The sequence below is a fragment of the Lepidochelys kempii genome, chromosome 2 (assembly GCF_965140265.1).
Source record: "Lepidochelys kempii isolate rLepKem1 chromosome 2, rLepKem1.hap2, whole genome shotgun sequence".
NCBI lineage: Eukaryota > Metazoa > Chordata > Testudines > Cheloniidae > Lepidochelys > Lepidochelys kempii.
In genome coordinates, this window is record NC_133257.1 from 210,033,444 (window position 1) to 210,046,621 (window position 13,178).

General features: G+C 39.4%; 1 protein-coding gene across 11 annotated transcripts in view; it reads left to right on the forward strand.

Annotated features, from left to right (window-relative positions):
- The window catches only part of HYCC1 (hyccin PI4KA lipid kinase complex subunit 1), an 84,550-nt gene that overhangs the window by 46,333 nt on the left and 25,039 nt on the right, over window positions 1–13,178 (forward strand). For 10 of the 11 annotated variants that reach the window (XM_073333735.1, XM_073333733.1, XM_073333730.1 and 7 more), the window contains 4 exons: window positions 936–1,115; window positions 7,017–7,097; window positions 7,521–7,636; window positions 10,519–10,614. In XM_073333735.1, the coding sequence (XP_073189836.1) occupies window positions 936–1,115; window positions 7,017–7,097; window positions 7,521–7,636; window positions 10,519–10,614 (473 nt within the window). The remainder of the gene's footprint in view (window positions 1–935; window positions 1,116–7,016; window positions 7,098–7,520; window positions 7,637–10,518; window positions 10,615–13,178) is intronic. The other variant, XM_073333737.1, reaches the window with a different exon arrangement.

A 13,178-nucleotide genomic window follows, 5' to 3' on the forward strand; every position in this document is an offset into this window, starting at 1 on the left:
AAGATACATCAAAGGCAAGGTCCGATGAGACCGGGAAAACACTAATCCTCCAAGTATGTGGGTGCTCAGTAACTCAGCAGTATTTGCTCAGGAGTTGTTCTGTCCTACAAGAGTTCAGGAATGTGTAACTTGCTAAAATGTGATCATGGCAATTGTCATGGTTTAGTTATAAGTACTAACTGGAATTGGTTAAAATAAGTTATAAATTGCATGGAGAATCTCAGTAGTGCAAAGCCTGTTAATTTTGGTGCATCAAGGACCTATTTTCTAATCAGTTTCCTTAGGATGGACATACATCTTTATTTTATAGCCAGGATAAGAGCCTCTCCTCTCATTACTTGTAGATAAGAGATTCAGAATCTTGTACTTTTTGTGTGTAGGACTCAGCCCTCTTAAAATTTAGTCCCTGCCTGTTTCATACGGTGCTAACTTTATTCATTTTGGGGTAGGGAAGGAAGTTCTTTGTAGTCTTTTTCCGTAGATTGTGCAGTAAAGCTGTATATGCTGACTCAGTGAGAATACTGTACTGTATTCATACTTAGGTTTCTATTGTTTTACCTGTTGTGCTGCTACTACTACTACTCACTTATGAATAGGAAATATTCACCAAGATCCTCCTTCATCCAGCCTCTTTATGGGATTAGAGAGGGACAAAGGAGGAAGGAAAGGAGCCGTGGGAATTCTTCTGCAGGTAAAAGTGTAATCTTCTGTCCTATCCACTGGGCCAGACTGGAGGGTGAAGGTGGGTATAGGGGAGATTCAGCCAGCCTCTCTGTCACTTCATAACACATGAAATTAATGTATAATTTGTTAATTTTCAAAGCAGAAGTAACCGAACTTTTAACATTTTGGCCTCCATATTTATTGAGCAGAAGGAGACAATATCCTGTGATCAGGTTTTATTCCATTGACAGTCACATCTTATATTATTCCAGCTGCTAGAGCCAGTTTGCCACCAACTTTTTGAGTTCTATCGCAGTGGAGAGGAACGACTACTACGATTCACCCTGCAGTTTCTGCCAGAATTGATGTGGTGTTACCTGGCAGTCTCAGCCAGCAGAGATCTGCAGAGCAGTGGCTGCATAGAGGCTCTTCTCCTAGGAGTTTACAACTTGGTTTGTATATGTACATAATTATTCAAATACCTAAAATGTTAGTGGGCTTTTTTTGGTAGCAGATAAACTCTCGTATTGGAGTGGAGAGTAAACAATCTAAGGTTTCTTTCAAGACAAAAATGAAGAGTTTGTGTGTTTCTATTCTAGGAATCTTATATATGTTGCTTATATGCAGCTGAAAATGCAACTTTATATATTATCAGCAAGTCCAGTCCTATAATTATAAAAGCTGCACTCTCTCCATTTGGCATCGTAGGGCAAAGGCTGCCTGGCTGAAATCCATGCTGAAGATGCCTTCTTTAATCTGCTCCATATCAACTCTCCTTTTGTCATAACATTGTTGTCTTCAGTTTTCTGTCTCCCTCTCTCTTTTTTGGAAAGCTCTGTCTTGGAATTGCCAGCAGTCTCCTCTTCACACTTTAAACTATCATTGTTGGGATAAGCTAAAAGAACCAATTTTCTCACGTTCAGATAAAGAACATGTTTAGCCAAATCTTCTTAGCAGGGAGTATTTCAGAGGCACTGCATTTGAGACAGTTTTTTGTTTCTAAGGATTGTCTGATTACTTTGGGGAGATGTGCTTTTGCTCTTAAAAATAAAGGACCAGGAACTTGTTAAATTGTTGAGACTTGGGGACTTAAATTGATCTCCTTTCATGCTGTAAAATTTTCCATGGAGATCTTATTCATATCTAATATGAGAATAGTAACTTATTTTTCATTGAACAGTTCCCATCTCTATCTAATGGATTTTTGTTTTGTTTTGTTCATTTGCTTGCATCACACCCAAAACTTGGAGCACAGGCACTGGTTGCTTCCCCATCCTGTTATTTCCAGTCTTTCTCTGCCTTGTACCGAGTGTGTAGTCTAAAAGCATAGTGTTTTCTCTTTCAGGATTTTCTCTAATTTAATTCCTTGTACTTTCTAGGAGAGAGACCAGGGCAATGAGGGAGAGGACAACTTTGTGAAAGGCGGCTTGTTTAAAATTCTGAGAAATTAGGAGGGGTGAAAAGGAAGAGTAGATGTGCCCATTTTGTGGCAAAGTAGTGAAACAAGTTCAGCTCAAGAATTTTTTCATGCAAACTTCAAAACAGTTTTGTGCAACTTTCTCTCTAATAGGCTAAATGCATACCTTCAACCATGCATGCATGCTTCTCCACAGACTTAACTGCAGCTGAAAAGACGATAGCATTCCTAGACAATCTCCTGCACAGACAGGACCGTTGACTCTTGCACTGGGTTTATGCCTGGAATTGTGATTCATTTTGAACTAGCATTCCCTAATAACACAGGTATCCAGGGTGGTCAGAGTATAGCTGGATAACCCCTTGTGTATTCCTGCTAGGATAAAGTCACTCACTTGCATTTCAGAAAGAAAAACCTGAAGCTGTACCCACAACCTTCTCCCTTTAGAATAGTCAGTTAAGAGAGGTTTCTCAATTATTAATACAGCTTTGTCTGCTGTTTCCATCTGTCTTCCAGCTTCTTGGTGCAATAAGGATTTGGTTAAGGTAGACTTACATCTCCAAGAGAGTCTCTGCCTAATATTTTTCCAAGACATTCTGAAATAACACTAACCTACTAATGCTGAGTTTTTATTCCTCCTTCTCACACACAGTTACTCATGTAGCCATAAGTACTGTGTAGTGTTTTAAAAACAAACAGGATATTTCTCTGCATTCTGTGGTCCAAAAGATAATTGAAATGAGCTGTTAGACACTTGATTTGTCCTTTCAGCTAATTTTTTTAAGCTCTCAAAAAATGCCAGCAAAAAAGATATGTAGGCTAATGCAAACAGTGATGATCCCTATATATTGAATGCTCTGGTTTCTTGGGGTAGGGGGAATGAGCCTCTTGAAAACACTTGAAAATTTCCTCACCAAAGGAGTAGTGATTTCAGTCCCCTCAGATGAGCCATTCTTATTGGTTTCCAACTTAGTTTTATATTTAATTTACAGAATTATCTGTAATACAGGGAATCAGTTTCATTAAAATTCATATAACTGGACCAATTGGTTACCTGTAACCAAAACGTAGAGACCTAACAGCTAGGTGAATGCATGGCAGAATGTCAGATGAAAGTGTTGACAAATGAAAGGTAATGCATGCTGGAAGGAATTACTTGAATTACTCATACATGTTGTTGGGTTCTAAACTGGCTGCAACTAACTACTCAAGAATGAGACGTTGACATCGATGTGGTCATTTAAATGGAAACATCCACTCATGCATATAGTGATAGTCCAAAAAAACCTTATTTTTAACATGTGCAAAGGATAGGATAGAAAATACTGAAACTATCATCCCTTATAGAGGTCACCTGACCTCTATCTCAAATAAAGCAGAAATGAAAGGGATCTATTGATGACAAAAATGAGTTATAAAAAGACTTCCATGTGGCTCAGACTAGAAAAAACTGGGACTGTTTTAATTGAGTGAAGACATGAAGGTATGATAAATGGTATAAAGTAGAGAGAAATCCATTCACTCCTTTTATGATAAAGAAAAGTAGTCTTTTAGTGAAATTGAAAGGCAACAAACGTAAGATTCTAGAAAGGGAGGCATTCATTTTTACATAATGCATAATGAACCTGTGGAACTTATTGCCACAAGATATCATTGAGACAAAAACTCGGGAGGTGTTGAAAGATTTTATGTTTATGTGGATGAGGACATCTGTTTATGTCTAGATAAAATAAACTGGGGGATAATCCCTCATGCTTTAGAGCATGAACCCACCACTGGCTGATGGGGCAGGGAGTAGGATGAATTTTCCCATATGGAAATGTTACTCTGTAATTGTCCAGGGTTTCATATACCTTCCTCCAAAGTGCCTGATACTAGCCTCTGTCACGCAAGACCCTGGGCAACATATTACAATTCCTATTGTCTGAGAGAACAAAATAGGTGTTGACTGTTGAACACTCTGCAGACAAATGTCTTAAACTGAGGGTTATATGTGAGAGAGAACAAATTCTTCAAAATGTTTCTCTATCCCAAATCACCTCAGTCTTTCCAAGGTTAGCTTAATCTAGCTGCTCCTCATTCAGGGGCTGATCTCACCCAAGCCTTTTGACAGCTTGGTGCTGTTTGCTTCTGAATTACAGGTGGGTAAGATCTGCATTTTGCAGACATTTTAGACCAAGCTGTTTCACAATCCCTCCTCAAGGCTTCATATAGATGGACTGGGATGTGCGGAGATGATGGATCCCTGTGGGACTTCTACAGATAAGGGTTTTGGTTGTGTAGGTGCAAGTGCACCATCTGTTACACTGAACAGTGGTTTAACTCCCGGCCAACTGCTTGCATGCCTTAGAAGTTGAGAGAAAGTAATTTCTGCCCTAAAGGAGCTAGTGCACTTAACTCATTTTGTTAAGACGTGCATAGATCAGAGTTTTAGTTCATTGTTCAGTTTTCCTGCTGTGCTTCTGGGCCTATTTCTGGTGTGAATGGGCCCAATTCAGATAGGGAAATTGTTGGCCAGGCCTACGTCTGTATGGTGCTTGGTATCCTGAAATATTGTCTTAAATGTAGTTGACTTTAGTTGAGAAATAAACTGATAGCATCTCACATTGAGAAGAACTAGGTACTGGAGGTATTCATGGTCATGAATAGTTCAGTGGTGTCTGATTTAGCAGCTGCTACTGTGGAAGGCTCATACGAATTCTTTGCTGCTCCCACAGTCAAACTGCATCTATTCATGGTTACTCCTTTCTGGCTTTGTCTATCAGTTCTAGATCTCTGGAGCAACAAGGAGGGAATGAATGCTTCAGTGGAGTATCTCAGTGGCTCTGGTAACTTTTTCTCAGACTGGAAGTGTCAGTCTAGAAGTGGACAATTGGATAATCATGTCTACCAGCACTCATGGAAACGGCTCAATAGAACAGTTTTAGCACCCAAAGGCTCCCGTAATCATAAGCAGGCATTGCACCACAGTCGGAATTCTGCTTTTCGCATAAGCAGTTTGGTCTTGTAATGCTCTACAGGCAGAGAGAGAACAGTAAAGTACTAGGCATTCCCCCAAAGAGTCTGTTCTTCTTTTGTATGTTCTCTTTTCTTATCTCTTTCCCAGACAGGCCTAAGTAGGGTACTTGGAAAAGACCATTCTGGTGACGCCTGTCTGGCAGGAGGTGCTTTACTTATTCTGGCCACAGAGACTTCCTCCCCCTCTCCATCTTTGGGCCAGTTTGACTATGGGAGCCGTAATCAACTGCCTCTTTCTGGAGATTATGGGTTCATTGGAAGCTTGTGGAGACCAGACTTCTAGTCAATTACTCTTGCCTCCTGGCTAGGGAACGAGGGAATGCCAACAGCTGAAGGATCCATGGTGACATGGAGAATGATGGGGGCTTGTAGTTATATTCTGGCCAAAGAACAGTGTACCTGTGAGATTTCATCTGCTCCAATCTAACCATCTGTCCTGCTTTGCCACTCCCTCACTCCACCTTAATACCTTTGGCTTTCCAACATAGTGATGATATTGTCATAGAGTCCATCTTAAAATCCAATTCTCCTTAAACTTTTTCTCTGCTCCTATCTTTGGAGATATAAATTCTGATGCTGAAGGGTTCAGTTACCTAGAAAATGTTCCATGCTTTAGATAACAAATATTTATAGTACACAGCCTTCGGTATCCTGAATTTCATGTTATTGACTGAATCCATAGAGATAAAGCTAAAAGATGGGGTAAATTATTCATAACTGAAATTTTTTTTCTAAGTATACCATCTATGCAAAATTTTAACTCCTGGATGTTAGGACCTTAACATGAGACTGAAATCCCCTAGCTCCTAGATGTGTTTGACCCTTGAGGAGAGCAGTATTTGGGGTAGAATGTAAGCCAGGCCTGCCTCTGACTGACAGTCCCAGATGACTGCTTGCTGAGTATACATGTTATATCCTGAATGTCTTGGGTCCTTCGTGATCATATTGGCTGTGCTACATTCTCTGTTGCTCCCTCTTTCCTGTGGATTTCAACAGCACAATTGGGTATCATTTGTTGATTCTGCCCCAACTCTTCCAGTCAGGTTTGATTCAAAGTTTCCCATTTCTGAAGCCTTTGCTTTGAAACGCTGTGGACCAGTGCTCTTCTGTGGTATTGTTAGCACATCTTTGCTCGTTCTATTAATCATGCACTAAGATGCAGGGATAAAATGCCCGTTACTCTGAAGGTCTCATCTTGCAGGAAAGTAATTCCCTTTCTTTGAACCCTTGCATCCAGGAATATAGTTTCTTTAGGGTCCTCCCCCCTCACCCATGTGTAGATATGTACTAATAAACTTTGGGTTTCTTGTGCAAATGTTCTGAGATATAATTTAGTGTTAGATCTTAGTGTTAGGCTGGAGTTGGATTTAAAACTTTTAATTAAAAGTGTTGTGGTTTTTGTTTGTTTGTTTTTGTTTTTTTTTTAAATATCCAGTTAGCCATTATTATGCTATTGAGAAGCAGGTTTTCTTACCAGGTTTAGACACCTTCAGCCTTTACTCCTCAGTAGTAGTAAAGAATAGGTACAATATAGCTTTTAAAAATAATGGATAATACTGTTAAATCAAAGAATTATATATCTATTTCAAGACAAATATTTTGCAACAGACTCTATAGAAATGTATATTTCTTTTGTACACTATTAACAATGTCCAGTATGTATCAATTAACAAATACCAACAAATGTCTTTATTTTAAGTGAATTCAAAAATAGCCAACAACACTTAGTTTCGGGGAAAGTATCAAGGCTATGTTAAGCTTCTAGCTGACTATTTGCATTCTAGAGCAGATAATGATATTTAACTAATTCAGAATTTTCCCCTAGAATATAAAATTTCTTGCATGTTAACTGAGCTCTTCTGATTTTCACAATAAAAATTTTAATATCGTAACCCTTGATGTCTTTTGTGTTTTACAGGAAATAGTTGACAAACAGGGGCATAGTAAAATGCTGAGTTTCACAATTCCATCCTTGTCCAAACCTTCAGTGTATCATGAAGTGAGTGAAATTACTTAAATGCATGGTTGTTACCAGATAGACTGTGTAACTTCCTTTTATCCTGAGGCCAGTTAAAGAAGGCAATGTGTTATACCTGATGATGTAATGACACACTTGACTTTTCAAACAATACCTTTTGTGGCTATTGTCTTCTAATGAGGCCATTTAAGCTTGACTTGTTTTTAAAACAATTTTTAGTGCCAACTTTTTCATAGCTTTGTTTCCTAACTTTTTCTCCTAATCTCAGGGCAGTTGCTATATTACATAACATAAGAAAGCAGCCAGATAGATTTATGTAGGTTCAAAATGTATGCACAGGTACAACTTTTCCATCTTTTTTGTCGTTTTTTTACTCCACTTTGTAATGAGACTTTATGAGGACAAATGTTTGGAATCCATTATTCAAATACCTGTTTACTTTAGCCTTCTAGCATTGGTTCCATGGCTCTTACAGAGGGAGCTTTATCCCAACATGGTTTGTCCAGGGTGGTGTACAGTGGACCTCATCCTCAAAGAGAGATGTTAACAGCACAAAACAGGTAAAACTGTAGTAAGATCTTGCATGAAAATCCATAAAAATGGTTAAAGCAGCTTCATTATTTTTTGTTGTGTGTTATCCTGCCATCTTTTTCATCTAATATTTTCTAAGTTTACAGTTGTACGTAGGTATCTTGATAATTTAGAATCTTAGGAATTAGTTGCTAGACATGTGTGTTTAAAAATACTTTCATGAGGCATATTTTTAAAATTACATCTTAATCTAGATTTGCAAATAACTACTTGTGTTGTATTTCACTACATGAAGAGAACGTTGACTTGCAGATTTAAACCATTTAACTGCTTCTGTCTACAGCTTTAATGATATATGTTGCTAAGTCACTATGTGAGAAAATCAAAAAGAGTAAGGCACAAAATGAGTTACACCTAGCAAGGAACACAAAAGGTAATAGAAAGAGATTCTTTAAATACTTTAGGAGAAAGATGAAGTAAAGTTTAGCTCTCCTACTTAGTGGGAAGGAGAGCTAATAACTGATCACATCAAGAAGGCTGAGATATTTATTTTGGTTCCGTCTTCACTAAAAAGGTTAATGGTGACCAGATAGTCAAAACTTAATATTAACAAGGAGGAAGGAACGCAAACAAAATAGGGAAAGAACGTGTTAAAGAATATTTAGATGAATTAGAAGTATTCAAGTTGGCAGGGCCTGATGAAATTCATCCTAGGGTACTTAAGAAACTAGCTGAAGCAATCTTGGAATTGTTAAGAATTACTTTGCAAATTCATGGAGGACAGGTGAGGTTCCAGAGGTCTAGAGAAGGGCAAACATAGTACCTATCTTCTAAAAGGGGAGTAAAGAGGACTTAGGGAATTATAGGCCAGTCACCCTGATTTTGATACCTGGAAAGATACTGGAACAAATTATTAAGAAATCAGTTAGTAACCACCTAGAGAAATAATAGCATTATAAAGAATCAGCATGGATTTGTCATGAACAAGTCATGCCAAACCAATCTAATTTCCTTCTTTAACAGGGTTCCTGGCCTAATGGATGGGGGGAAGCAGTAAATGTGATATATTTTGATTTTTAGTAAGGCTTTTGACAGTCCCACATGACATTCTCATAAGAAAACTAGAGCAATGTGGTCTAGATTAAATTATCATAGGTAGGTGCATAAATGGTTGAAAGACTGTACTCAGAGTAGTTATCAATGGTTTGCTTTCAAACTGGAAGAATGTATCTAGTGAGGTTCTTCAGGGTCAGTCCTGGGTCTGGTACTACCCAATATTTTTGTTAATAACTTGAATATTGGAGGGGTGAGTAGGTTTCTAAAACTCGTAGATGATGCCAAGCAAGGAGGGGTTGCAAACACTTGGAGAACAGGATTCAGAAAGACCTTGACAAATTGGAGAATTACAGTAGAACCTCAAAGAACGAACACCAGAGTTATGGACTGACTGGTCGACTGGACACCATGTGAAACCAGAAGTAACCAAACAGGCAGCAGGAGGGGGAACAAATACTGTATTGTGTCTGTGTGGCATCTTAAAGATAAGCACATCTGGGCTGCCTGTCCCCGCCCCACACCCACCCCCATGTGCGGGGCAGCCACTTACTGCAAGACATGGGCTGCCAGCCAAATGCAGCCGGAGCCAGCAAAGCAGGAGCAGCACTGGGGTCTGCGCCATTTTCACCCTTTCCCCTTCCCCCAGCTGGGAGGGGGATGTGCTGTTTTTACCTCCCTCCCCTGGCTGGAAGCCGGATGCACTGTTTTCACACAGGTATGGGTGAGGAGAGGGTCAAGCTTGCAAACTCCTGTCGGCACTGAGTAGGGAGCTCAGCTGCTGCTGAAGCCGGGCCTGGAGTGTCAGCTGCTGGATCTGGAGCCCGAACTGCGCTTTGTTCAGAGTTACAAACATTTCAGAGTTACGGACAAGCTCCATTCCCAAGGTGTCTGTAACTCTGAGATTCTACTGTAGTCTGAATTCAACAAGATGAAATTCAGTTAATAGAAGTGCAAAGTACTGCACTTAAAGAAAAATCAAATGCACATCTACAAAATGGGGAATAACTGGCTAGCTGATAGTACTGCTGAGAAGGATTTGGGGGTTATAGTAGGTCCCAAATTCAGTGAATCAACGATATGTTGTAGTTGTGAAAAAGGCTAATATTCTGAGGTGTATTAACAGGAGTGTTGTATGTAAGAAACAGGAGGCACTGGTGAGGCCTCAGCTGGAATATAGTGTCCAATTCTGGGTGCCACCCTTTGGGAAAAATATGGGCAAACTGGAGAGAGTCCGGAGGAGAGCAACAAAAATTATAAAATATTTAGAAAACCTGACCTATGAGGAAAGGTTAAAAAAAAACAAAACTGGTCATGTTTAGTCTTGAGAATAGAAGATGGATGCAGGACCTGATAAGTCTTTAAATATATTTAGGGCTGGTATAAAGAGGACAGTGATCAATTGTTCTCCATGTCCACTGAAGATAGGATAAGTAGTAATGGAAACTGCAGCAAGGAAGTTTCTAATTAGATATTAGGAAAAACTGTCAAACTATAAGGATAGTGAGGCTCTGGAATAGGCTTCCAAGGGAGGCTGTGCAATCCTCATCACTGGAGGTTTTTAATAACAGGTTGGACAAACACCTGTCAGGATTGCGCTATGTTTACTTGATTCTGCCTTAGCACAGGGGGCTATACTAGATGACTTCTTGATGTCCCTTCTAATCCTACGTTTCTGTGATTCTACGATGCTGTAAATTTGTGTTACTTATAGTAGAATCTCTTTTATATGGTTCCTGTGCATGGCATAATTTGTTAACTTATTCTCTATAGTCACTTTTAAAAAGGGAAAAGTACTAAAAATATGTTGATATTTTAAACTTACATTTTTGATCATTTTGAAAAAATTTTTCTTTAGGTTTGAAGTGCTGACATTCCTCCTGCTGTGTTATAATGCTGCCTTAAGCTACATGCCTGCAGTTTCTCTTCAATCATTGTGTCAAATTTGCTCAAGGTAAACTTTCTTTAGGCTGACTATATTAAAGGGACACAGGCAACATGAAGTCCAGGCAGTTTTAAACTAGAGGTTAAAACAGTAATGTAGTATACCTGAAAATACTACCATTATGTAGAACACCTGTAGTCCCTGAAACATCCTGTAAATTGTTTTGGTTTACAGTCACATTGTCTACACTTTAAAATGGCTTTTCTTTCCTTTCTTACTGCATGAGACTCATCAGTAGGGGAAACAATGAAACAATCTAGAATTTTTTTTTTCTAATCTTAGTTATAGTAGTAACTTTTTGTTGAAGCACTGAGTAAAAATTGTCAGTATCCTTTAATACTAGTATCTCATTGCAAAGTTTGTTAAACAGAGTTTTGATGCTTTACAGTTTTGTTGCTATACAACTGGGAACTTGACTGACTTAATATTTTACTAAGATTTGAGAAGTCTAAAGAACTTACAATTGTCATGATATTGAAAGTGGAAATACATGTGACAAATGTGTATCAGTCCTTTGAAATTTTTTATTTCTTGTTTCTCATTTTATAAATGTTTGTAGTATATCTTACTTTTAAGCTTAAGGATAACCTGTTTCATATATTTGTTACCCTTATATTTACCTTAAATCAGTCATTCACCTGAAAACTCAGACATATTTGCTCAAGTGTAAGAAATGCCCTGCATTTTTTTCCACAAGAAATATACAACCCAGTAAAGAAGATGCAGTGAAGAACATGACTCTCTTAAAATCCAAACATCCTGTCACAAATCCTGCAAATGTGTCTTGTGGCTAACTTTGAAGTGAGGTGGTGTTAAGGATGGGGTGACACTCTTATGCAGATAAATACAAGAACTAGAATCCTGAAATTCCATAAACAATAACACACAACAGTTTTCCACTAGTCACTAACTCAAAGATCTCAAGCACCATCACACAAGCTTCAAAAGAGCAGCTATTGCTGTCAGGTTTGGGTTTGTGTGTGTTTTTTGTTTTGTTTTTTATCCTGAGGGAATAAGATTAGTAGGATGCTTTTTCTTTTTTGTAAGTACCGTAAAGAATCATAGAATCATAGAATATCAGGGTTGGAAGGGACCCCAGAAGGTCATCTTGTCCAACCCCCTGCTCGAAGCAGGACCAATTCCCAGTTAAATCATCCCAGCCAGGGCTTTGTCAAGCCTGACCTTAAAAACCTCTAAGGAAGGAGATTCTACCACCTCCCTAGGTAACGCATTCCAGTGTTTCACCACCCTCTTAGTGAAAAAGTTTTTCCTAATATCCAATCTAAACCTCCCCCACTGCAACTTGAGACCATTACTCCTCGTTCTGTCATCTGCTACCATTGAGAACAGTCTAGAGCCATCCTCTTTGGAACCCCCTTTCAGGTAGTTGAAAGCAGCTATCAAATCCCCCCTCATTCTTCTCTTCTGCAGGCTAAACAATCCCAGCTCCCTCAGCCTCTCCTCATAACTCATGTGTTCCAGTCCCCTAATCATTTTTGTTGCCCTTCGCTGGACTCTCTCCAATTTATCCACATCCTTCTTGAAGTGTGGGGCCCAAAAGTGGACACAGTACTCCAGATGAGGCCTCACCAATGTCGAATAGAGGGGAACGATCACGTCCCTCGATCTGCTCGCTATGCCCCTACTTATACATCCCAAAATGCCATTGGCCTTCTTGGCAACAAGGGCACACTGCTGACTCATATCCAGCTTCTCGTCCACTGTCACCCCTAGGTCCTTTTCCGCAGAACTGCTGCCTAGCCATTCGGTCCCTAGTCTGTAGCTGTGCATTGGGTTCTTCCGTCCCAAGTGCAGGACCCTGCACTTATCCTTATTGAACCTCATCAGATTTCTTTTGGCCCAATCCTCCAATTTGTCTAGGTCTTTCTGTATCCTATCCCTCCCCTCCAGCGTATCTACCACTCCTCCCAGTTTAGTATCATCCGCAAATTTGCTGAGAGTGCAATCCACACCATCCTCCAGATCCTTTTATACGTGGAGAAGCGTACCTGACATCTTGTTAGATAGTAATGGTATCTTGGAGACCTGAGGAGGAGGTTTCAGAAATGTGTAGCAGTTAAGGGTTGCATAGGAAAGTGAGGCATTGATTATCCTGCTTCATTAAGTTGTGATAGTTATCTTGAGGTTAACCAAATAGAGTGGCTGCAGATGCGAGGTGCAAACCAAAGTTCATTCCTGAGTAAACACTATGAGTTTGGGTACTGAATCATGGTCCATTTTGATGCTTATAAAACTATAAACATGAACTTCGTAATAGCAGGACTTAAATTCCCTCAGTCCCTCATACAGTCTGCCTTCCAAGTCTGTAAGTCTTTCCAAAGATCTCCTGGCTGAAAGCAATTTAGGGAACCAGGGGAATGGAAGAGGTTTGCACAAGAGGTCCAGGATATGTTTCAGTGTGTTTAAGTGTTCAGTGTGTTTAAGTTATGATTTAACTGGGAATTGGTCCTGCTTTGAGCAGGGGGTTGGACTAGATGACCTTCTGGGGTCCCTTCCAACCCTGATATTCTATGATTCTATGATTCTAAGTCTGTAGATGTGGATCTGCTGAT